Source organism: Borostomias antarcticus (assembly GCF_949987555.1).
Source record: "Borostomias antarcticus genome assembly, chromosome: 1".
NCBI classification, from domain to species: Eukaryota; Metazoa; Chordata; class Actinopteri; order Stomiiformes; family Stomiidae; genus Borostomias; species Borostomias antarcticus.
In genome coordinates this window covers 32,853,069-32,878,623 of record NC_140234.1, presented here as the reverse complement: position 1 = coordinate 32,878,623, position 25,555 = coordinate 32,853,069, and the positions used below count along the sequence as shown (strand labels likewise).

Genomic DNA, 25,555 nt, shown 5'->3' with positions numbered 1-25,555 from the left:
ATCCTGCTTCTGTATTAGACTATACTGTGTGCTGCTGCTGCTGCGACATCTGCGCTGGAAAGACGGGACCTTTGTGGGTGCACGTGACGGGTGCATGCGAACTGCTTGGACTGTCTGGACATCGCGCCAGCATTTGGCTCCTTTGCTTAAAAAAAGCAAAGGACACTAGGAAGATTTCTCTTCAATCAGAAGTAAGACCATTCCGAGCATTTGTGGCTCAGAACACTGTGGGACACGGTTGTGCACAACAAATAACCTTGATATTGCTGCAGCTAGGCCCTTTATTTAGCTTCTTTTTTTCTTCTTTTTTCTGAGTGGCCATCTCATTTTGGAGGTGGAACAATAATATTGTATACGAGTTGCTAATCGATTCTAAGTGATTTTGACAAATCAAATCTATTCAAAATAATATTTTTTTCTAAAACCTGTGTTTCCGTTGTTTGATTCAAACTAGGTATTCCCACAGCCCGTAAGTGAGGAAATAGTTGTATGTCTTCACAATTATCATCCTTCTTCATACTCCAACCCAGGACTCTTGGTGTAGTGATCCTAGACCCTGTAGACTTGTTTCAGCAGGAAAGTATAGGTTTTATGTAATACCTGGTTACATAAACACTGGGCGTTTGGTGTTGCCAAGTAATTAGGCTCTTTGCGCAAGCTCCACTACTTCCTGAAATTCTACAGGCATCCTTATTTCCTGTCCTATACCATTATGTGTGAGATTCACCCCTTTTCTCTTCACCAATTGCCAATAGAATTCCAAATATATTTCTGGATATGCACTGTGATACATCCTATATAGTTTCTGGTTGATTGGGGGACAGTGTTGTGTGGACATCAGAGAAGAAAACATGCATAAACCTTTTTCTTTTACATAGGCGAAAATTGGAAATTGGTATATTTGTCACATACCTTCCATCTGCATTTTTCATTACTTTCCACCACTGGGATTTTGGGGGACTAACTGATATGTTATAAAGAACATTATGTATGACACTACAACAGTTGAAATAATTTCTGTTGCAATTTGTTCAAGGTTATGTCATAAAATGCCTGGACTACAGGGGCAGGGGAGCATCACTACTGATCCATAGCCAGGACTGGGATGTCCTCAGTGGAGGTCCCAAGTCAGTCTTCTAGTCATTCAGCCAGCCTGTCAGTAGATGTGCTCTACTTGTATTGATTTGTTCATACACTAGTATCCCAGCACGGGTTATGTTCTTGAATGCTTCTGGTGACTAGCAGTTCTCTTAGCAACCTAATTTAATCCCTATCACCATTTTCAGATCCACATAGGGGAAACATATGGCTGAGAGATGTGTGGAGGAAAATCAACAGCACCCCACACACACACACACTTACATAATCAACCAAGCAAGTTCTACCTTTCTATACCACAAATATACGTTTGAGAACCTAGGATACATACAGCCCGCCTAAGGGGGTTCTAATGTACTGACCTCCCGGCACAGGCCTGACCCTGCTGGCAAGCTGCCTTGGGCCTAGCCAAGGAACAAGCGTTTCAGCTTCCGCTCACCTGTATGCAGCTTATACCATGCTGACTGGCCTGGACTAGTCACCACATCCACAGTCTAGCCAAGTTAGAGATACCCTTGTGCATTTGACAAAACAAGTGTCATACAATTAAGGTTATCATTTGTGCAGCATGTGTGCTGTAAGTGTAAAGACAAGATACAGATCATTTTCTCCAGGTTTTATTGAATAGCTTGTAGACCACACTGAAACACTGGGCTGACAGTTCAGTTGTACAAGGCGGACCTGCGAGACCATTCAGGACACCTTGTTTGGGTCGAGGCTCTGCTTAGTCTGCTGGCCCAGGTGAACCATCAAACTGGATGTACTGACGCTGAGAATGGAGACACACACGACACAGCTGGCCGACACTTCCTGCACTCTAAGAGGTTAGGGTTAGGGCTAGACTGAATGTAGGTTGGCATAAAATAATACATATTTATTTTTAAATGGATGGAAAGATGCTGCCCATGCCTAGATCTTTATGTCTATTCAGCATGTCTGTTCTCACCCACTGAGGTCCCATCACCAAACGTGAAGCCTCAGATACAATAATAAAACGGGGGCAGACAATGAAAGATAGATGGACAGACAGACATGTAGACAGATAGGTAAAAAAAATAGATTAGAACTCTTAGTGTTGTGATCAGACGGTACAACCAAAATGTCACCACAGTGTAGTGATGCAGACAGAGTTATGAACACCTGCTCCTTGATTAGAAGGAGGTTATCATCTGCCCTCTGAAACATTCAGGACCAGGGCTGTACGCAGGATTTTTGTAATACCGAGGTCATTTAGTTGTGGTGCTTCAATCTGGTGCACTTTGAGAGCAAAATGAAGAGGCTAGATCTATAAAGAACAACACGCATCATATTGGATTAATATCATCTTTAACTGATAGCAGTGGAGGTCATCCAGAGAGGACACAACTTAAGTGAATGTTGATGAGAACACACCATCTATTAGAAACATGAGACTAGCTCCTCCTGTCACCTCTCTCCCAGCCTGGCCTCCTCCACTCTGATGTCCATGTTGGTCTCCTCCTGTCACCTCTCTTCCACTGTGGTGTCCCATGTTGGTCTCCTCCTGTCACCTCTCTTCCACTCTTGTCCATGTTGGTCTCCTCCTGTCACCTCTCTTCCACTGTGGTGTCCATGTTGGTCTCCTCCTGTCACCTCTCTTCCACTGTGGTGTCCATTTTCATCTCCTGTCCACAAATTAACAAAACATAAACATAAGCTATAAACACACACACCCCCACCCACCCACCCATCCACATTATTTTTCAAACTTGCCAGGATCTAATTAATGTAGTGTCTCTGGCTAACATCAGGTATCTTCCACTCTCTTGTACCTCTTGGTTTCCTGTCAACAAATTATATATTTTTAACAGAACATAATCATGCATACTGTGTATATGTATACACACCTACCTGTCTATTTGTTTATCTATATAAGCGGCACACCTGATTAATAACTTCCATCCAATGGTATAGGACAGGAAATAAGGATGCCTGTAGAATTTCAGGAAGTAGTGGAGCTTGTGCAAAGAGCCTAATTGCTTGGCAACACCAAACGCCCAGTGTTTACATGAGAAAATAAATATGATAGATTTCTTTGTAGAAGCACTGCTCTGTTTGTGCATGTGCGCAGGTACACCGCTTTGCTAATGTTAACTTGGGTCAAGAATAGCCTACACCTAGCTAGCCACGTTGTGACGGCTAGGATCATGGATGTATACACTAACTTAGCTATTTAGCTAACGTTAGGCATCTCAGCATCTTCGTCTACGTTCTTAAATGTGAGCATTTAGGCGCTGTCAATGTTATAACTAATTGAAAATACGTTAAAATAACTGCTTATTGTTATGTTACTTGTGTCAATCTCCCTTACCTCGAAAGACGTCCAATATGTTCGCTTGATCGTCCGCAGCTGACACTTATTAATGACAAATTAGCTTTGCGTCTCACACCCCTTCTCCTAAGAGAAAAGCGATTCGCCAAATAAAAAGTCATTGACAACCGTTTCAGGCGAAATTAGTTTTTGATTGACAAGACGATTGTCAGCCTCTGATTGGCCAAAGTAGAAATTGATTGACAGTTGACCCGCCCCCTCGAAGTCTCCGGGCCTGCAGAGATACCCTTCTCGGAATTTCTGACTTTAAACTCAGAAGCTTTAAAAAAAAAAAAAAAAAAAACTCAGCTGTTGGCCCTAATGCTCTTCCGTACATACTACTCACATCTGATGACTGAAATATCAATTGTTTGGATAACCTAAAAGAACATCGATCCGAGACGGATTGTACGCCACGGTATATTGCAGGCTACACGTGGAATGTTAACATCCTGCTAACACGTGTGCTTGAGAGCCTACATTGCATCGCCAGTAGTCACGGGTGTGCCGAATCATTGCATGTAGGCTATTTCTTACTCACCTTTGGCCACGAGAGTGCGCTTCTGAGTCGCGTGGAGGGAGAGACGACAGAACCCTCTCCCCTCCTCTCTTTAAACAGTCGGAAGGAAAGCATTCCATTCTAAACGCTGTCGGAGACCCATTCAGTGAGGCTGTCAGTTCAATCCCTCGCAGACTCCGAAGATGGTACCTGGAACCCATGACGTCGGTCACAAAGTGGCTTTTTTTTTTTTTTTTCTGTCGTTCTGTGAGTATCTTACATGTGTGAAGTTATTAATTCCCCACGTCTTGACAAACCGTAGCCCGGGCTACGTAGGCTAAAGTCTTGCCTAGTTCAGGATTCAGGAACACCATGTTGCACATTTCTGTTGGGCGAACTCGATCGACTGTCGATTGGGTGTTTTGATATCGCGAGGCGACTTTCGAGGGGTCCTTAGCTGCAAATACAATTGCGAGTGAAAAGTAGGCTAAAAGAAGGCGTAGGCTCTTTCTTTTCAAACTTCCAAGTTTGTTGTGTTGGTTGCATGCTTGATAGGTGCTTTCGTGTCCGAATGTATAGGGGGATATTGAGAATAGCATACTTTTGCAAACACTGGTGGATATTGGCAATGGTGTAGTGGAGGGCATGCAGAGGTATACGGAGTATAAACCCACTTCTTTACCCATACTCACTTCTTTAAACACCACCACATGTACAAACTAACATTTCTGCTACACACTTCTTTAGTCAGAGTAATACCCACTTCGATAGTCACGACTACACCACTGGATATTAGGAAGTCTCAACAGTATTGTAACCTAGGCTACTGGAGTTTGTGAGAGGGCACGCGACTGCAAGGCAGCTCTATTGTAGATATGCTGACGATCATTGCACGCAATAATGTAAAATATGAAGGCACACAATTGTGAGCGTGAGCGAGAAATGGATGAAAACCTCAGCCCATATCGGGCTGTCAAATTATCATACCAAAATCATTTGAAGCCTGGCTGACTTACTGAATTGCATTAATGAGATTGATAAGAACAAACTATGTGTTAACTGGCTTTGGTATTTCAAATCGTTCTTCTTTTTTTATTTTATAGAAAAGACAAAAGTCAATGATCCCCCCTGCCCCTTGATTAAGCAGGGCACATTAGATGTGTGGTCAAAGTTTGACTTGTGATGGATTGCATACACCATAGCTGATATATTTGGTTGCCTATGCCTTCGTTTAGTTTGCACTTAATGTATGCTACATAATATATGTTTTGCTTATGCTCACAGTTATAATACGCTGGATTGCTTAGGCAGAGAATAATGAGAGAGACTTCTGCCCACACAATTAAAGTATAACTCTAACCACCTATCCTCAGGCTTCCTTCTAGTCCTGGTGAGTATTTGTGAGGAGAACTTGCCAAGAGGTCTGATGATCAAACCACAGCATATGCAAAGATTTGTAAATTGGCTAGTGTGCCTTGCTGTGAGCTTTCCTATTAATTACTAGTGACACTGACCTACTTTCACCAGCGCCGGACTCGGCTATCTGAAATAGTTACATTATTTTGTCCCCTTCTCTTTTTTTATCAGGAAGTATTTTACAGAAAATTGTATTGTCTTTTGAAAAATGCAACTTTGGTAGAGCCACCTTCCTGTTTTATTTATAATCAGCCAAAGGGACATATTTTTTTTAAAGTGACAGCGCATCCCATCCATGCTGCATCTTAAACTGAAATGAACCCTCCTTCACTGATGCATTCCTGGTTTACTCCCTTCAGATGTGAAAGACACTTAGTTTATCCCCAAAATACTTAGGCCCAAATCCACAAAGATGCTTTGCACAGCAATTGCAACAGCAATCTGCTCCAGTTTATCCACAAAAGATTTTGCTCTAATGTACCCTGGCAAACACGCCCACAAATTTGCCACTTGTGTGCAATTTACGCACATGATTGCACTTAGCCAAGTGTCTTTTCTCTCTATTTCTGGACACAGATTGGTTCATAATGAAAATGACAGGCCACACCTTTTTGCAGAAAATATCACTTCTGTTTGTTTATGTGCATCAAAGCTGGCTGAACTTATTTTTAAATCCCCCTCTATTTATGTTTCACCCTTGCAAGTGACACAGGTGTGCTGAGAATAGACTGGCGTGCTACAGCCTGATATCCCTTGCTTCTGTCAGAAAGCTGGCGGGCATCACAATGAAGGATTATGACTTCCACAACTTGAATCACAGTTTAGATGGTATTTACATTGGTTTAATTTGCATTGGTGAGTGTGTGTGTGGTCTCTGAAATATAACAGATAAGGATATAGCTAAAGAATCATTGTCCCTAGCAATAACATGAATAACATACTGTAGGCTACCATACGCAACGGCATTCAACGTTATCAACGTAACACTATTCTCTAATCCCCCTAGAGGGCAGCATAGACTACAACATAGCTCTGCACATAATGCTGGAAAATACTGCACGCGCAGCTTCATGCTGCTTCATACGCACAATGCTAGGCTACATATTAGTTAGCATTCCAAGTCGAACGGCGCCAGGCTAGGCTACATATTAGTTAGCTAGCATTCCAAGTCGAACATATCACTCTGTAAATAGGAAAAGAAACATCACTTACATGCTCTTGCACACACACATGTATCCCCAAACAAATAGGAGTTGAAGTCTGTAGTCAACCAGGGCTTAAAAATGAAATTATTTTTCAATCGGTTCGCTCCGAGCAGAACCAGCATATTTAACGTTTCCGTTCTCGTGTTCCGCCACCAACATAGAGTTCCTACAGAAGAGCATTAGGGCCAACAACTGATTTTATTTTATTTTTAAGCTTCTGAGTTTAAAGTCAGAATTTCTGAGAAAAAAAAAACTTGATTTCTGAGAAAAAAGTCAGAAATAACTTCTGAGAAAAAAAGTCAGAATTTCTGACTTTAAACTAAGAAGCTTGAAAAAAAAAAAAACTCAGCTGTTGGCCCTAATGCTCTTCCATACATTCTTGAACCGGTTTTGAACGAAAAATAGCGTTCCATTCACCGTTACGGGGGTGTTAACCTATTAAGACTCTATAGGCCTACAGTATTTCTTGTAAGGTATAATCAACAAGTCTAGGGTTGTGGTGGCCTTATTGCCAACAATATTAGCCTTGGTGATGTGTGCTGTAGTGTAGCCTTGTTGATAATCTTACAAGAAATACGCAACATTAGTCCTATTCCCGTATGCCCTTAATCCACACCGTAAACTATGACCGCAGGTCTATCATAAGCCATCATCATAGCTCATCACCCTTTTTAAAAATATTTTCTTGTACTGCAAGCTATTTTATTCTGCGCCTGAAGGCCTATTGTTTGTTTTTATTTCGTTTTATAATGTTTTATGTTATTTATTTATTATGTATTAACTTATGTCAACTACCTGTACAGCACTTTGGTTCGACCACAGTCGTTTTTAAATGTGCTCTATGAATAAAATTTGAGTTGAGTTGAGAAACAAAAATATTCTCTTGTGGCAATACACATTTCAGAGACATCCACCAGACTGCTGCTGCTTGTATGCCTATACAACAGCAAATATAATTTAGTGCAAAACATTTAATAGGCCTGTCTCTTGATCACTAGGCTGATAAAAAGCCCTTACCTGACTGGAAGTTATAGCCATTCAACGGAGCGCTTGGAATGTTAGGGTTAGCAGGTTAACTGTTAACATCCCTACCATTAAGGTTAAGCATGTCGTTAGTAATGATCAAACCTATAAAAAAAATACCCTATCGGTCAAGGGGTGTATTGGGATTGTGTCTAAAAGAATGAATAGAGCAGTCGGAGTGTCTGGAGGAGAGTGATAGTGTATAGTGTGTGCAAACTCCATGGCATGAATTCATGTTGGCTCTGGTGGAGCTGCAGCTTGGGTGCGTTTATCAGAGGCAGTCAGGTCTGGGATTTGGCCTGGGATTGACAGCTTTTGGCAAATCAAAAGGAGTGCACCAGCCACGTGTAGGCTACAACATGGAGGAATCTACAAGTTGCATGAACATGTTTGGCAAAAAAATTTGATGCGTGTATTATACTATTTGTGACTTTATCTCCAAAGACTTGAAGAATAGATGTCAATACCTTGATTCAGCCATTTTAATTACTATAGTGCAAAGTGCCTGTTCGAATGCACTTGGCATGACATAGTTGTGTTCCCCCTTCTATTATAGTATGATACCTGTTGTGGCTCTGCCTGGCGCTATGAATGCCCATTCTGCATGTGTTCGTGCTGGTACAACTTTAAGACGAGGCTGTGGCTCAAGAGGTAGAGCGGGCTGTCCAATGACTGCAGGGGCAGCAATTCAATTCCTGGCTCCTCCTGTCCACATGTCGAAGTGTCCTTGGGCAAGACACTGAACCCTAAATTGCTCCCAATGAGCCGGCTGGCACCTTGCATGGCAGCTGGCCACCACTGGGGTGTGAATGAGTGTGAATGTGATGCCATTGTAAAGCATTTTGGATAAAAGCGCTATACTGTTTAAGTGCAATCCATTTACAATTTACCAAAACTCATTACAAATTTCTTTATATAAAGGCTATTGCTATTCATTACGACATTTTTCTTAAATGAACAAACTAAAATGAATTTACTCATACAATAGGTTACTTGAAACAACCCCCCTTAATAGTCTAATAAGCTAACCCTTGGCAATGGGGTGAGGTGTATAAAAAATAATTAAAAGTGTAATGAAGTACATGACAATGAATTGTTGAGGCCCCTTTTAAAACACTTGACGCAGGCATACTGTCTTTTTTAAAAGCAAAGTAATGAACACAGTACAATAGCCATGCATTGTGCTTTTTTCTTATGCAGCTTCCTATACTTTTGATAGCATGAGAACAATACATGGCTACTTGCCAATTGCTAATAAATTGATAATTTAACTGATCGTTCCAGTATTGAGCTAGCTGCAGTTTTTATGCAGACTCTCACTGGGCTACAATGGAAGTCAATGGGGCATATGTAAATGCGTTGGAAAAACTATGATAAATTTGCATTTTTGAGACAGGAAGCACAGGGTGTAATCTTACCAGTCTCAGTATGCTCTCCTGTGAAATGTAATCCTAATATTTTTAGATGTTTAGCATGACTTGCACATAGTCCTCAGTGGGAACAGTGAAAACAAGCGCCAGGGGAATGCTTATGTCCAAGCCATGCCAAACATGTAAAAACATACGGATTGCGATATATTTCACAGTAGAGCATACTGGGACTGGTAAGATTACATCCTGTGCTTACCCGTCTTTGAAAACTGCTTAATCATAGTTGTTCCAATGCATTTGTGTATGCCCCATTCACTTCCATTGTAGCCCAGTGAGAGTCTGCATAAAAACTGCAGCTAGCTCAATACTGGAACGATCAGTGAAGTTATGGTCTCTATGTTTCAGCTTCATGGTAGACAGACCACAAATAGGGCTAAATGTCCAAAATAGCACACTACCCCTTTAAGTGACCAGTTGTCAAAACAAATTTCCAACAAACTTGTTATGCTAGCCAGCTATTTTTCCCTAACCAGTTTTTGCTGCTGCTCTAGAAAGTGTAGGGAACTTGTTAACACATGGATAGAAAGCTAACTTATTAAATAAATGTTATGCATGCTTGTTTGACATGTTAATTGCTGCCTAGTATAATATTATGGTTAGCCACCCAGCTACTAGTCACCAGTGTTGGGCAAGTTACTTAAAGGTAACCAAGTACAGTTACTGATGACTTGCTCTAAATTGTAATTAGATTACTTTGCTAATTACTATTTCTGAAGGCAAGGAAAGGGAAGTTTATTTGTATAGCACATTTCAGCAACAAGGCAATTCAAAGTGCTTTACATGAGACATTAAAAGCATCAAGACAAAGTGCAACACATAAAAGGTCATATAAAATGAAATGCAAAAAAGGACATTTAAAACAAAATGCAGGAAAAATAAAATACAGGAATACAAGTTACATTGCAGTGTATGAATAAATAATTATTTGATTTAAGAAAAAGCAGCGGCAAAAAGAAAAGTCTTCAGTCTTGATTTAAAATAACAGAGTTGCAGCAGACCTGCAGTTTTCTGGAAGTTTGTTCCAGATATGTGGAGCATATCTGAAAAGGATTCAGATTACTACTGTTGAGTTACTTTGTAAAACCATATCATTCCTTATATACCAGCCATCACCAACAGGCAGACCGCGGTCCGGATCCGGACCCAGAAGCCATCCAATCCGGACTGCGTCTATAACCCGCTAAATCAATGAGAATTTCTCCCTTTTGACGGAGCGTAGGCAACTAATTTGAGCCTGCGCAGCCTTTGTAGCACATTTAGGCATTTGTTTACTATCTCACGCGTCGCTAGCCAATCAAATTTGCATTTTCATCAGTCACCCAGCCTAGCTATCGTTAACGTTACTGTAATCAGAGCGATTCCTTGCTAACATTAGTTGGAGTTGGACACTGCATGACCAGAGAAACGTAATGACAAACGAAGAGGGAAGTGAGATGCTACAAGACAGAAGTAACATCAGCATATACATGCTGTGCTCTAAAATAAGAAAAATAGATGTTGAAAATAGGGCGTTACATCAAGAATGGACCGAGTTGTATATATTCATTCTCACCGCGGGTAGCTCTAAACCTGTTTGTCTCATATATTTCAAAAGCTACCTTGTTTTTAAATGTAGACCTCATTTTACTCAAGTTTATAGTAGCCTACTTTTTATTTATAATCCCTCCTAAATGTGAAATCCCTCCTAAATGTGAAGTGTCAATAAACAGGTTGAAATATTGTTGAAATGTAGCCTACTTCATTTGATTTTAAAGTAAGTTGGGGACCATACAACTGAAGTGAAAAATATTTTAACTTCCATGCGTGTTTCACAGTAACATACTTGCTGCTATACAATAATTTGATAGGAATATGCAAGGAAACAAATCTGTGTTGAGGGCATAAAAAACGCACGCATCACCACCGGACCCTGGCTTGAGGCCACTTTGTCAAAATTGAACTTTACTTGATACCCCTGTTATATAGGATCAGTTGTGCAATCTCGGCACATCTCGACCCTGATTACATAAACAAGTTCCACCATGACTGCAGAGCAAATCAACCAAATGAAAGGGAGCAGGCACACGCTTAATTAACTCATAGTAATCACATTTTATTAGGTCAGTAACTGTAATCTGAAACTAGAAAGTACATTTCCTGGAGAAAATGTGAGGTGGGCTAGCTGCCGCAGCTGTGTGTAACAGCTCACTGCTAGTCCTACTACGGACCGGGCAATCTCCATGCACCCACCGGCGAAGACCGTGTGTCTCTAGCCCACTCGGGCTGAATTGTGGGGTCCGTGGCATGGACAGTGGCGTGATGGCGAGACTCCGCCCCCTCATGTCAGAGCCGGTCGGGGACAGTGTACCCCTCTCTGGGCCACCTACCTGACTCCACCGGTGAAGACTGTGTGTCTCTAGCCCACTCACGGGCCGAGTTGTGGGGCCTGTGGCGTGGATAGTGGCGTGGTGGCGAGACTCCACCTCTTCAGTTCAGAGCCAGTCACGGACAGTGTACCCCTCTCTGGGCCACCCACTTTCCCCCACCGGTGAAGACTGTGTCTCTCTAGCACACCCATAGGCCTTTTCCACAAAGAGGGAACCGGTTCGGTGCCGGTTCGCGAACCTAAATTTGAATGGTTCCGAGCATTTCGACCAAAAAGAAATGAGTTCGGGAACCCGAAAGCTGGTTCCGAACCGGCACCACTAAATTGTAGGTTTTTCAGTGCGAACCGTGACGACATCATGGGAGTGGGCTGGTGTACAACGGTTCAGCTCAAAACTGGTCGAAACGCGGGCCCGTTCTCTGGACAGAACCAAGGTTCCAGGAATTTTGAAACGAACCGGTTCACGAACCAGAGTTCTTTTGGTGGAAAAGGGCTATCAGGGGCTGAGTTGTGGGGCCTGTGGCGTGGTGGCGAGACTAAGGTACTGTAATATAATACTTAAAGGACATGGCCAACATTTTGGGAAATACGCTTGTTTTCCATCTTCCCTGGAGTTAGACAAGCAGTATGAAGCATTTTCAATTCTGTGCGTGCAATATGGAGTGGCGAGACCTGGACCGATTAGCCTAGCCTAGCTAGCCTAGCTTAGCGACATTCACTGGTACCAGTTTAGGCCGATTAGCCTACTTTCCAAATGTCACGAAATAACCCCCCAATACAACTCCAAAACTATTCTGTTTAGAGTTTTTAATGTGTGTATTTACCATGTTGAGTGATCACAATTTTAATTCAACATTTTCGTTTTCTAAGCAGAAATACTTGGAACTATTTTCTTTAGAACCAGGCGTAGGGATTACACGCATCACACTGTCTAACCCCAGGGAAGATGGAAAACAAGTGTATTTCCCAAAATGTTGGCCATGTCCTTTAAATAATTTAAAGGAGTAGTAAAGGGAATGTGTGTTTAGCCCTGTTTTAAGGTTACTTATGATCATATACAATGGTTCAGATCAAAACGTTGACAAAACTAGCACTTTTGAGAAAGTCTGATAATTGCTCTACCACCGTTTTGGTCATACAATGGATGTGGGTGGGCACCTTGAAAAATCTTTCAAAAACATGTTAACCTCTCGATTTCAAAGACAAGAAGCTCACCGAGGGGGTAATTGGTGTCCGTTGGTGTTCTGACATCGAATTCGCCGCAAAGTATGAATCCTGTAGGGTTTTATTGATTATTTTATGAAATCCATTGACTTGTATTGAAGCGACCGTGGTAGATGTGTAGATCAATCCACAGAGGGGATTCAGGAAGCGGAACTACTTAGGGTAGCTATTGTTATTGTTTATGTTGCTAGGCTACCTAGTTTGCGGAAGTTTACACACGTATGTGCTGCGTCTAAATAGTTCTATGCTAAATATTTAAAAAAGCCTTTCCAGATGAACTAGGATCTTACTTTATGGCAAATTATATGTCAGAACGCCAACTAACACCTCAGTGAGTTTCTCGTCTTTGAAATTGAGAGTTTAACATGTTTTTTGAATGATTTTTCACGGTGCCCACCAACATCCATTGTATGACCAAAACGGTGGTAGAGCAATGATCAGACTAGTTTTGTCAACGTTTTGATCTGAACCATTGTATATGATTATAAGTAACCTTAAAATAGGGCTAAACATGCATTTTTCCTTTACTACTCCTTTAATCTAAACTATGCTGTAATACAAAAAGGTTCCACAAATGTTTGATTGAATAATTTGGCTTCAAATAGGTCTTGCTTCATAAATTGGGCTTAGGTGTGTGTACCTTTAAGATACCTTCCAGCTCTCTCCTGTGAACTGTCACCATAGCAACCACAGCTCAGCAGCACAGCTGTACAGCACCAAAGCACAGAACACACAGAATTCACTGACTCACTCACCATACGTTTCAATGAGGAGCGCAGTTGCCGAACAAATCGTCACACAGCAAAAACCATGTCACACAGCTTAGATACTTACATTGTACGAATCAGCACAGTTGTGTGAACGTTTTGATGTATAATATGTGTGTGAGCTTTCAAAACTGTAGGAGTGCTAGCAGTTTCCAAAATGTGTGAATATTTTCAAAGCAACAGCTGCCACCACTCTCAAAACACAATGATACTGAACATTCCACCAGCAGTTTCAATGGTACAAAAATTACTATTAAAAGTTAAATTACTAAAAAACTATAAACAATATCAAAAATCTGAATGTATCCCTGCAACGGCTAAACATCATGACCATTTTAAAGTTTGAATGAAGTTTCTAGCACAAAGTATGAAGAACTAGTTAAGGTTCCAAAAGTTAGGGAGAACTATAATAAAGAAAGTGGGAGTATCACAAGTTGGGCTATCTTCTACAAGCCCACCTACTTACTGAAATTGCTGAAAATTCAAACGTAATCCCTTGCACATGGGCGATTTTATAGGGGGGGCAGGGAGGGCAATTAGCCCCCCCTGATTGGCCAGCCCAACTCTGCTCAAATTCTATTTATTTATAAAATAATGTTAAATAATTAACACAATTATTAAATACATAATTGTGGTTTGTACCAGTTTAATGTTAGTTTAACTCATTAATTTTAAAAGTGTATTTATTACTTAAACTATGCTACCTTTAAAAAATAAATAAAATCATAATCCACCAATGGCACAATGGTTGGCTTCTTTGGTATGAGAAAACATTCCATTTTGAGATGGAAGACAAGCTACTGAAGAGACTACGGTAGTCAACTAAATGAGCGCGAGACCGCAAGTGTGAATATTCACGTTGACGCAGCACTGGGGAAAGCGCAGGAGACGTCAGATCTCATGTCAACATTAAAAAAGTAATTTGTAATATCACTAATTAAACTGGGGGCATTTTCGGAGAGAAATGAGATACAATGCAAAATAGAATATTTCAAATAACCGTAAATTTTGTTAGGTAGATTTTTATTTTAGTTCATGGGGGTGCTATTTCACCACTAGAGGGTACTCAAGCACCGGCAAGCCCCTCCTTGGCGCCGCGTATGGTCAAGACACATGCTTCTTGGAACCAGTGTTAATTTTGACAGCAAATTATGATTTTGTTTTAGTCATAGTCTTTTGACTAAAATGTCATTTAGTTTTAGTCATAATTTAGTCATCTGACTTGTTTTAGTCTAGTTTTAGTTGACTAAATATAATTACGATTTTAGTCGACAAAATCTACCATAGATTTAGACAACTCAAATTTAACAGGCTTAGTTCAATCATTCAATCAAGTTGGATTTATATAGCGCCCTTCATGAAACCCAGAGCGCTTTACAGAGTCCAGTATTCATTCAGACACAGTCATACCGGTAGTGGTAAGCTACATCTGTAGCCACAGCTGCCCTGGGGCAGACTGACAGAAGCGTGGCTGCTTCTGTCAGACAGTTTCATAATGAAGCATTCCTCTCCCCAAGTCTGGCTAGCTAACATCAGGCACAGGCTAGCTAACGTCACACCGGAGGAGAGGGGCTATGGCGGCGCCAGGTAGCTAACTGTTTGTGTGTTATCCATCTAGCTACAGTATAACATTAGACAGCAGCAGTAGTTGCTTAGCTAGCTTACCCAGACTAGCTAACGCTTGATACCCCCGCCAGCCGCCACAAGCATAGCCCCACTTGTTGCTACACAGTGTAACGTTAGCTAACCTGTGCCTAACATTAGCTAGCCACTAACGTTAGCGTTGCAATGATCAGACACTTCAGTTCTCCCCCGCCACAAACCTACGTGAAACACTGGTTTCTTTTAGCTTGTATTGTATTTGAAGTATTTCAGAAACACACCAGCTTGGGTTAAGCTAATACAGTAACGTTAGCCGGGGGTGGGGGGGTGCTTACCTTCTCGTGAATTTCGGGATGACTGTTCTCCAAATGTCGCTTTAAGTTTGTTGTATTTTTGCCAGTAATTTTCACCCCACACGGTTTACAAATGGTTTTGTTTTCCTTTGCATCAAATATGAAGTTTATCCAGATGTCTGCTCTCCTCTTTCTCCCGATGTGTGCGAACGTTGACAAAGACATTTCTGAACTGTGGTCATTTACTGAACAGTTCAGGCGCAGCAGTCGTATGCTGTTAGTTGACTTCCCACCGGCCGGTGTAGCAACGGTACTATTCAAATGTAGGCTATACACACAGGCTACCTGTAGGTTGCATCCAACTCGTTCTATTAATACATCCATGATCCAACTGCGCACATCCCGAACCTCGACATTCTGATTTGAACTTTTCCCATACGTCCCTCCATAACCATTTTAGTCTAGTTTTTATTTGTTGACGAAAATGTGAATAGATATAGTCATAGTTTTTGTCATCATACATTCATTTTTATTTAGTTATCATCTCGTGACGATAACCCAAAAAATGTCGTTGACGAATAGTTCTCATCATAGTTCTCGTCAACGAAATTAACGCTGCTTGGAACGTCGCTTGTGGGGGCAATATTCTGCTCAGCGATGTTCAATTAAAATAGATCTATCTGAAAGGCCCCTGTACTGCCTTCAAACAATAACTGATGAATCAATGGTTGAACTAAGGTCATAACCTGAGCAATGCAGCCTTGTTTTGATGGTATTCATCAATCCACTCATCGTGCCCTCGTTTAAGAGACAGGATTTGATCGCAGTTGACGTCATGGTGTGCTGAATTCATGGCTTATTGTAGTTTGAGTGTTCAAACTCTACCCACCTCCTTGTGAGGAGTTCCAACAACTTTGACGAGACAAAACCGAGTGCAAAACCAGCTAACGACACAGTTTTACCAGCAACTAGCTAATATCAGTGCTAGCTAGCGAACTAGCTACCACACTAGCGACTTAGCTACCATTCTTAAAGGATAAGGACACTGAATTTCATGTTTAGCCCTATTCCTGGCTTTCCTGGCATGTATCTGACTAGTACAGGTTAAAGTATTTCTGTTTTGTGAGGTACAGAGTTCTGTGTCAATAACGTCGGCGTGCTCGTTGCTAGCTATGGGCACACTCGAAAAACTCTAAAAGTATGATATACGTGGATTTCAAGTTCAGGAATTACATGGTTTATGCTTATCAAGCTCTGAAGTGTCCTGTAAACACCATAGGTCCTCTCACCTCTGCATTTCGAAACGACAGTAACTTGTAAACAGTACTAATTTTACCGAACATACAACAGCCCTCCCTTCATGCTGTAAACCTCCACGAAATTCGGATTCGGATGAATTTCTCGGAGGTTTACAGCGTGAAGGGAGGGCTGTTGTACTGTTGCGCAGACATACAGAGAGCAACATTAATCAGTGGGAGAGGTCCTTGTATAGTTTGATGGCAGCTGCCACAAAGAAGCATAGAAACCGGTCCATTCTACACCTGGGGGGGATGAGCCTGTCGCTGAAGGTACTCCTCATCTGCTGCAGATCATCATAGAGGGAATGCAAGGGGTTGTTAAGGATGGAACAGTTTGTCTCTTGTCCTCCTCTCCACCACCGCGACAGTACACACACTACTGTAACCTGTACTAGTCAGATACATGCCAGGGAAGCCAGGAATAGGGCTAAACATGAAATTCAGTGTCCTTATCCTTTAAGGTAGCTACTGTTCATATTACACCAGTTACCAACACATAAGTCAGTGGTCAGACAACACCGGCCCACCATCAGGACTGTACAGCTGTGGTCTAAAGAGGCTGAGGACAGGCTCCAGGACTGTCTCCACATCACAGACTGGAGCTTGTTCACAGAGGACTTCAGGGAGGATGTGCAGGGCTTGGCTCAGTGCACAACACTGTATGTCCAGGCTTGTGAGGAGAGCACAGTGCCAACGAAGAAGGTACGAAGCTATGCCAACAACAAGCCATGGATCAACAAGGACACCGAAGCCCTTCTCAATAGGAAGAAGAGAGCCTTCATGGCTAAGGACAGTGAGGGAGTCAAGCTGGCCCAGAAGGAGATGATGAGAGAGCTGAGAAGGGCTAAGTGCATATACAGGGGGAAGATTGAGGATAACTAAAGTCTTGCAATTGATGTTATTTTTACAATATAACAGCTGTTTACATAAATGTGGAATATGTAGGTCAATCTCATTTGTACAGGTCTGGAGTGGTGGGCGGGGTGGGTATACTGTAGGGATTTAGTACTGTTGATACTTTGACACTATTTTGTATTCTCTTGAAATCTTCAATAAAAAAGACCTTGATCCAAAAAAAAGAAAGGCGGACGAACTACTGAAAGGGGTCCACGTTTGCAAAACTAACTTTTTCATTGTTTTTGCATGTACATTTGAGTCTCTGATGGGCCTACTAACACACAAAGTATGACGTGAAACAACCCAGTCATTTTGTTGTGGTCAGCTGAAATGAAAACATTAGAAAAAAAAGTCAGTCCTTGCAAGCCATTCAAATCTCCTGGGTCACTTTACGTCACAGTCTGGGACCTTTTATAATAATCCTGCCCCCATCTGAATACCTCCAATCATAAGCGTTTGTTTGGCAATAGAGACATTTGCAGGTCCCGCTAGCTAGCATAATGTCTTGGCACAGAAAATGCTCTGTTGTTGGATGTACTAAGCAGTACAGATCATCTTTCAAGCTCAAAGGACAGCAGAACTGAGTGGATACATTTTATTTTTGATGGCAACGTTCCCGCTGAAATTGGGAGTGTCTGCTAGCCATTTTTTGCCTAATTGCTTTTCCGACCTGGGTCAGTACAATGCAAGATTTTCAGATAAACACTTTCTGAATGATCAAGCAATACCAATAAGCATGTAACGGTATCAAAAACTCACGGTACGGTAATATCACGGTATCAAGGTCCATGGTACGGTATATCACGGTATTAAATACAGTTTCAAAACAAAATTTAAAGAGGGAAGAAGATTTTTACTTTGGAAAAAACACCATAGCATTTATTAAACACTTCTGATGTGTACGTTTTTTTTCTTTTAATTTAAAGTGCTTCTGTTTACAATCACGGATCAACGATGATCCGTTGCACCACTATTTAGTAGTGATAGAGGAGGTCTGTGGGTATAGACGGTGTGTTGAGCAGTGATAGAGGTCTGTGGGTATAGATGGTGTGTTGAGCAGTGATGGAGGAGGTCTGTGGGTATAGATGGTGCGTTGAGCAGTGAGAAAAAGAGGCAAAGAGGCTGAGCAGAGAGCCCAGGTCTGATCTCTGATGCTGCGCTTCTACGGCAGGAGACTGGATGAAAGAAGTGACAGGTCAAAAAAAAAAAAGACAAGGAAGAGAAAGAAGAGATGAATGAGGAAAGAGAGAATAGAAAGAAACGATGTTAGGACAAGGGGCTGGGTGCAGATCTAGGCTGGATGGTTCTGACATCTAGTTACAGAAAATCTCCCTACGGTTCGGCACGCACGTGGTCCGCGGATAGATTTATAAAAAATAATAAAACAAAAAAAGAATGTAGGCATCGTGGTCACGTAGGGCGCATGTTCGATCCACACTAGTCAGGCGCTGCCAGCGGTAGACATGGCTAGCCGAGGAGCTGAAGAGCTTGAAAAACCCCTGCTCAACAACCGTTCATCACCACGGCATTTAAGCAGCCCTTATTAGCTTAAGTATCCGACCGGGCTAAAGCTATTACAAAAGGTATTATTGGGGTGCAGACATGAAGCCATATTCCGTTCTGTAAAACGAGGGGTTTAAACATATACTGGATGTGCTTGAGCCACGTTACGTTACGCACCCACTGCCAAATCTTTATGAGCAGGAAAAGGCAAAAGTTGTCAGTGAATTATCCCAGGCATTCTCTTTTGCGCTCACAGACGGGTGGACCTCCAGGGCAACGGAAAGCTACGTGACTAGTGTGGATTTAACATGCGCCCTACGTGACCAGTTGCTGGTTAGCTATGAGAGGCAGGATCCTAGGGTTATCACCTTGGCTGGGACTCCGCCTCTCATCGCTAACCAGCAACTGAGTCAATTGAGCTAAAGGTGGTTAGCTATAGCTTGATCGTAAATTACTTAAACTGAATAAATATGACACCGATAAGCACACCGATGCCAATAGTTAGCTTGATATAACTAAGACATCTGACCAGTCCAGAACAGTGACTTTAGCCTACGGTTTTACCGAGCCAGTCCCAAGGTTACCGTGACCAAAAAATACTGCGGTTACCGTAATACCGCGGTTACCGTTACATGCTTAAATACCAACTGTGTGGAAATTATGCAGAAACTGTAAGTTATTATGCTTTGTGTTTGTTGGGCAGTCCATTAGTATTAGCCTCAAATCCATAACTGAGTGATCAAAGCTTTCACTCGGCCCTTGCTTCCTCTGTTTGAACCGATGTCTGGCTATTCTCTTATTTTTCCTACGTCTGATAGGCCTATAGTTAGCAAACTTCTATAACCTTGGATGGGTCATTTTTCTCACCGTCTGCCCAAGTTAGTCTTGTAGATTTCTCTACCTTGCTCTCCGATCCACATGCCTAGCCAGCCTGCCTTCTGCTTAGCTTCTAGTTTGGAGAGAGGACCGTCCAAGACAAACGTGACACGACTCCTAAATCTGTCAAACTTGATATAAGTCAGATCGATTTTGGGGTGTTCAAACTGTGAAGACGCCATCTTCTACTTCTTTGTTCTATTCAGACATCTCGCACCATGTAACAGACTTGACAGCACGACCGATTTTGTGGGGAGCCATTCTTTTGATGAACAATACATCAAGCATTGTACCTAGGCTATGGGAGACCACACACTACAAAAAGCAATGGTCTCAATCACAACACATTACACAATCCGCTCAATCTGATCTTGTGGTCAACAGAGGGGTACAGAGGCATGCTTGAACGCTTATTCTGAGTGGTATTTTCAGCAAAAATATTCAAAGACATGTTTTGGGGACCGCAAAGACTTATATTAAATTGTTGAAAATTAGCATAATAGGACTGCTTGAAGGCCCAAATGCTCCAACACAGCTGCCTGATTTAAATTGACTTATATAAATTTATTTTCTACCACACTGCTGTTTTTATGCTGTATGTATTGATTTGGAATCCTGATGCAAGGACCTTCTTGTCTCAGAATCGATGGTGATATAATTGGATAGAGGCTCTCTGTGCTCTAATTCTAAAATTTCAAGGATTAATGGGTCGCAGCATACTATCAGAAATGAAGAAAATGGGACATTTATCATGCATCTCATGTTGACTTAACTTAAAAAATGGTAATTGGTAAAGGAGACTTAATGCAGTGTTTTTTGTTTTGTTTATATATATAAAGCCTTTATGGTTCCAATATAGAGGATTTATTGTATGGCTTTTGGTGTATCATTTTCTAAAATGTTGTTTGCTTTTTTGTGTTGCAGTTCCTGTCACTATTGTCACTGACCGCCCAAGTGAGAGCTCACAGGTAAGGATTTCTTATTGTGTCATAACCCTATGCAAATCTGAACCTTATTGGGCTCTGTTGCTACTTTGTTTCTTGCAGTAATTGGTAGGCCTCTCATTCATTTCCAAGTTACCTCACCCCTATTAAAGGCTTCATTCATGAACAATTAAAATAAAAACGACTTTTTATGGATTGATCAATGTCACCCCAGGTCAAAGTAGCCTAAGTTTAATTTCCACTGCAATACAAAGCCATACAAATCCTTATCCCTTATCCTCTCTTGGTTGCTCTTGTTTTTCTGTTGTCGACAAGTCCCTGCACTTCCCTCTCAATAAATAATGAGCATGCTCTCAGTGACCCGATTTGTTTTTAGTGTGAGAATGTTTTTGGTTTGACAGGAAGGATTTTGACAAGTGTTTTAACACCAATCTCTCTGAAAGATATTCTAATGCTGACTAGTGTCAGCTGTTAGTACCTCACCAACGGGAGTGTCATATTTTTTTCCATTTAGCTTCTATCAGTTTTTGATAGTGGCACTAGACAAGAACTGCTCTGCAATCTAAAGGAGGGAAAATACACCCTGAGACAGCAACGTAGCATTTTTGTTCCCACAGTGAGACTTATCCACAGTGAGATAACCTTACAGTTCAAAGTTATCTAACCTGTGTCTAAAACTGTAATTGCGCTGTGAATTAATTGCTCTGTTTGTTACTGCCCCAATATTACTCTCTTTTGTGAAAATACTTGTATATATCACTTTCACACACACGCACACCCACACACACTCTTGGCTCAGATGATGATATCTGCTCCATAGGGAGTCGGAACAAGAACTGGGTGGTGGTTGGCTCCATACCAGCTGCACACTAGCATTACTTCAACAGATAAAAACGAGATATCTCCAGGGTGGTGTCATACACACACACTACACTAACATAAATCTTTTCATTGGAATAGTTGCAGCTTTAGCCAAAGTGTAGCATTCAGGTTCTACATTTTTATAACAAATGAACTTGGATGCCGTCCACATAGGTGTTATCAGTCTACTGCAAACATCTCAACAGGACACACTAATGGGACATTAAGGCTAAATCAATAGGCTTTAAAGGTTAAATAGATCCTGAGGACATTCTGTAGGAATGTATTTAGCCTCAGTGTGACAGGATTACTCTTCTCCTCGTAGATTTGATGCCACATGGTGGAATGAGCTCCCTGCCAGGATGGCGGAGTCTCTCTCTACCCATCTTTCTCTTTAGAGAACAGCTGAGCTTCTCCTCCACTGACCTCTCCCTGGTATCACTTTAGCACCCGATGCTACGTCAACCTTTGATTCATGTACAAATCCTTTCCAAAAAATTAGGATATTATGGAAAAGTTATTTTTTTTTGCCATGATTCCTTTCAGAAAGTGGAACTGTCATAGATTGTAGATTCATTACACACAAATGGAAATATTTCTAGCCTTTATTCGTTTCATGTTTCATAAATTTGACTTACAGCTCCAGAAATTCCCCAAAACAGTATTTCAAGAAATCAGAATAGTGTGAAGCAAAACAGAATTAACTTCTGTTATTTAAGAGAATGAAACACACTCTAATAATTTAATTTACTAAAAACATGCAACACTTTCATACAGTATGTTGTTAAATTGTATCTCAGTTTGGTTCAGTATGGGAAAGACTGCAGTTGTCCAGAAGACCATCATTGACACCCTCCAGAAGATGGGTAAGCCACAAAAGGTCATCACTAAGGAGGCTGGCTGTTCACAGAGTGCAGTATCCAAGCATATAATCAATAGAAATTTAGTGGAAGGGAAAAATGTGGCAGGAGAAGGTGCACAAGCAAAATGGATGACTGCAGGCTTCAGCGGATAGTCAAGCAAAAATTATTCACAAATTTGGCAGACATTCACAGGGTGTGAACTGTGGCTGGAGCTAGTGCTTCAAAAACACCACATACAGACATATCCGGGACATTGGCTATAACTGTCGGATTCCTCAAGTCAAGCCACTACTGAACCTGAGACAAGTCGGAAGCATCTCACCTGGGCTAAGGAGAAGAAGGACTGGACTCTTACCCAGTGGTCCAATGTTCAGATGAGAGTAAAGTCTGTATTTCATGGAAATCAAGGTCCCAGTGTCTGGAGGAAGACTGGAGAGGCACAGAATCCAAGCTGCTTGAGGTCCAGTGTGAAGTTTCCATAGTCACTGATGATTTGGGGTGCCGTGTTAAGTGCTGGTGTTGGGCCACTGTGCTTTCTCAAGTCCACGGTCACTGCAGCTGTCTACCAGGAGATGTTGGATCACTTCATGATTCCTTCTGCTGAAAACCTTTATGGAGATGCTGATTTTATTTTTCAGCAGGACTGCCCATACTGCCCAAACAATCAATACCTGGTTTAATAGCCATGCTATAACAGTGCTCGATTGGCCAGCCAACTCACCTGACCTGAACCCCATAGAGAATCTATGGGGTATTGTCAAGAGGAACATGAGACACCAGACCCAACAACACAGAGGAGCTGAAGGCAGGCATCAAGGCAACCTGGGCTTCCATAATTCCATAGCACTGCCACAGCCTGGTCGCCTCCATGTCACGGCGCATCAGGGTAGTATTGAGACTGAGATTGAGGAAGTATTGAGTGCAGGCATGAACATAACTTTTCAGAAGATTGACATTTGTTTTGAAAATAGTATTTTTTGATAGATTTTGTGTGATATTTAATTTCTTGAAATACTGTTTTGGGTTTTTTTCTGAGCTGAAACTTATGCAAAGTTAAACAAATACTTGCAATACTTTGTGTTTGTGTAATTAATCTATAATCTATTAACGTTTCGCTTTTTGAAAGGAATTATGGCAAAAAACTTTTCCATGTATTATAATTTTTTGGAAAGGATCTGTATATATATATGAAATAAAAAGACTAGGATGTACAGTCATTTCACTTACTGCAGACAAAATGTAATATACTAAGTGGCTTTGGATAAAAGTGTCTGCTAAATGTCATAATCAGGTTTTATCAAGCTTTCTTACTGCGAAAACCAAGAACAGTTGATGTTGGGAGGTTTTAATTAATATTTTGTTGGATGAACTTAATTTATTTGGTAGTCCTGTTTGTTGCTAATATATTCTAGATCTAGTCTTTCTACCTAAAATCATGGCTTCTTCAAAATTACTTAACTAGTTTTTGTTCAATACATGCCTAACACCTGCTTGTGTGTATTGGCAATACATCACATACAGTATGGAAATGACAGCTTCTACCATCCATCGTTCTCTACAGCTTCTACATTCTATATTTCTATAAGCATTTCTGAAAGTCCACTCACTGAATAGAGTGCTAATGTGATATGACGGTTCAATGTCACTGCAGCGTCTGTAACCTCCAGTGAACCGTGATTTTCACAGATGGAGCATGTGGGGCAGAAAGCCAGCTTTACCCTGCTTGTGACTGTCCAGAGAAGCAGAGCCAATGATCTGAGCGTAATCTCAGCTGGTGCACTTGATGAGATAGCACTTATTAAACAGTTCAGGAAGATCTGCCCGAGTGACCTCTGACCCCATTAAATATCGCCCCTGATCTCATGCATTGGCGTAGAGTCAAGGTACATTTTAATTCAAGTACACTATAAATGGACTGATACCCACAGTATAGTACCATTGTGCCACCCTGTTATGAGGTTACATAGCTGTCAAAGTTACTGCCAGCTTCCATTTGTGTGTCTCTCTGAGCCAGCATGGCTTCTGCTTAAATCAGAAAGACTCCGGGGAGAGGGAGAGGGTCAAGTTTTTCTTTCCAGCAAGAGATTTGTGAAAGACTTCCAAGATAGTTTGAATAGTGCAGACTCAATGTAATGTGTTTTCAACACCGCTGGGTTTCAGGACCCCTCCTAGCCAGATAGGATTACTGAGAGCACTGCTTTGAAGGAGCAGTACCTGGGTGCACTGATGGAAAAAGACCATAGCTAGCTCCCTGAGCTGAATACAACTCTCCCCTGGTGGAAACGCTGCCAGACTTAACCATAGTGCTCCCTGCCACTGTCCATAAAACATTTACTGTGCAAATTGAAGCGGTTTAAAAAAGGTATATTCCCCAATTTTGTCTTGGGAGGTCTTTGGGAAATTAACTTTTTGCTTCTTAAAGGATTCCTGTGCCTTGCATATTGCATTGAGAGCTATTTTTTAGTCCTGAACACTTACAAGCTGCAGCATGATAAAGAAGACATTCAGATCCTTAATTGCTTGTCTGTAATACCGTCCATTCATTAAGCCTGAGCATTGATAAGTATCTCTGAGTTACTACAGACTAGTCACAGGGGTAGAGAGGGTCATGGTTGCCTGTTTCTTTGTGTCGATCTCCCTCAGTATGCCTAGCCTGTCCTTCTGTTTGTAGGGACAAGATGAGGACAATGGCTTATTGCTTTCTTTTCCTTTTTTTTTTCTTGCTTACTTTTACTTGTCGTAGCCCAGACTGGGACACAAAGGAGAAGAAAGGGACAGGCATGGATACACACACACACACTGTCCATTTACTGGCAGCGGCTCCCTGACCAGTCATTGCATCCCCTAGTCAACGCATCACCCACATTCCCTTCATGGCAGAGCGATGAGAGAGAGAGAGACAGACTGCTGTCAGATCCTGGTTGCTGCAGGGGGGAGGGGTGGGAGGGCAGGTCGGTGCACAGGACTGGAACTCCCGAGCACAGATGAGACTAAGGGCCGCACTCCGTCCCGTCTGTCACCACACCGATCTTCACCCGGGGACATGCGAAGGACAGCAGCGT

The 25,555-nt window shown here is 41.7% G+C and overlaps 1 protein-coding gene across 1 annotated transcript in view; it reads left to right on the top strand.

Annotated features, from left to right (window-relative positions):
• The first annotated feature begins 4,067 nt into the window (after positions 1-4,067).
• b3glcta (beta 3-glucosyltransferase a) overlaps positions 4,068-25,555 on the top strand; it is a 65,276-nt gene continuing 43,788 nt past the window's right edge. Inside the window, exons 1-2 of the mRNA XM_084448750.1 lie at positions 4,068-4,193; positions 20,750-20,793. Coding sequence (XP_084304876.1) covers positions 4,130-4,193; positions 20,750-20,793 — 108 coding nt within the window. The 5' untranslated portion in view covers positions 4,068-4,129. The remainder of the gene's footprint in view (positions 4,194-20,749; positions 20,794-25,555) is intronic.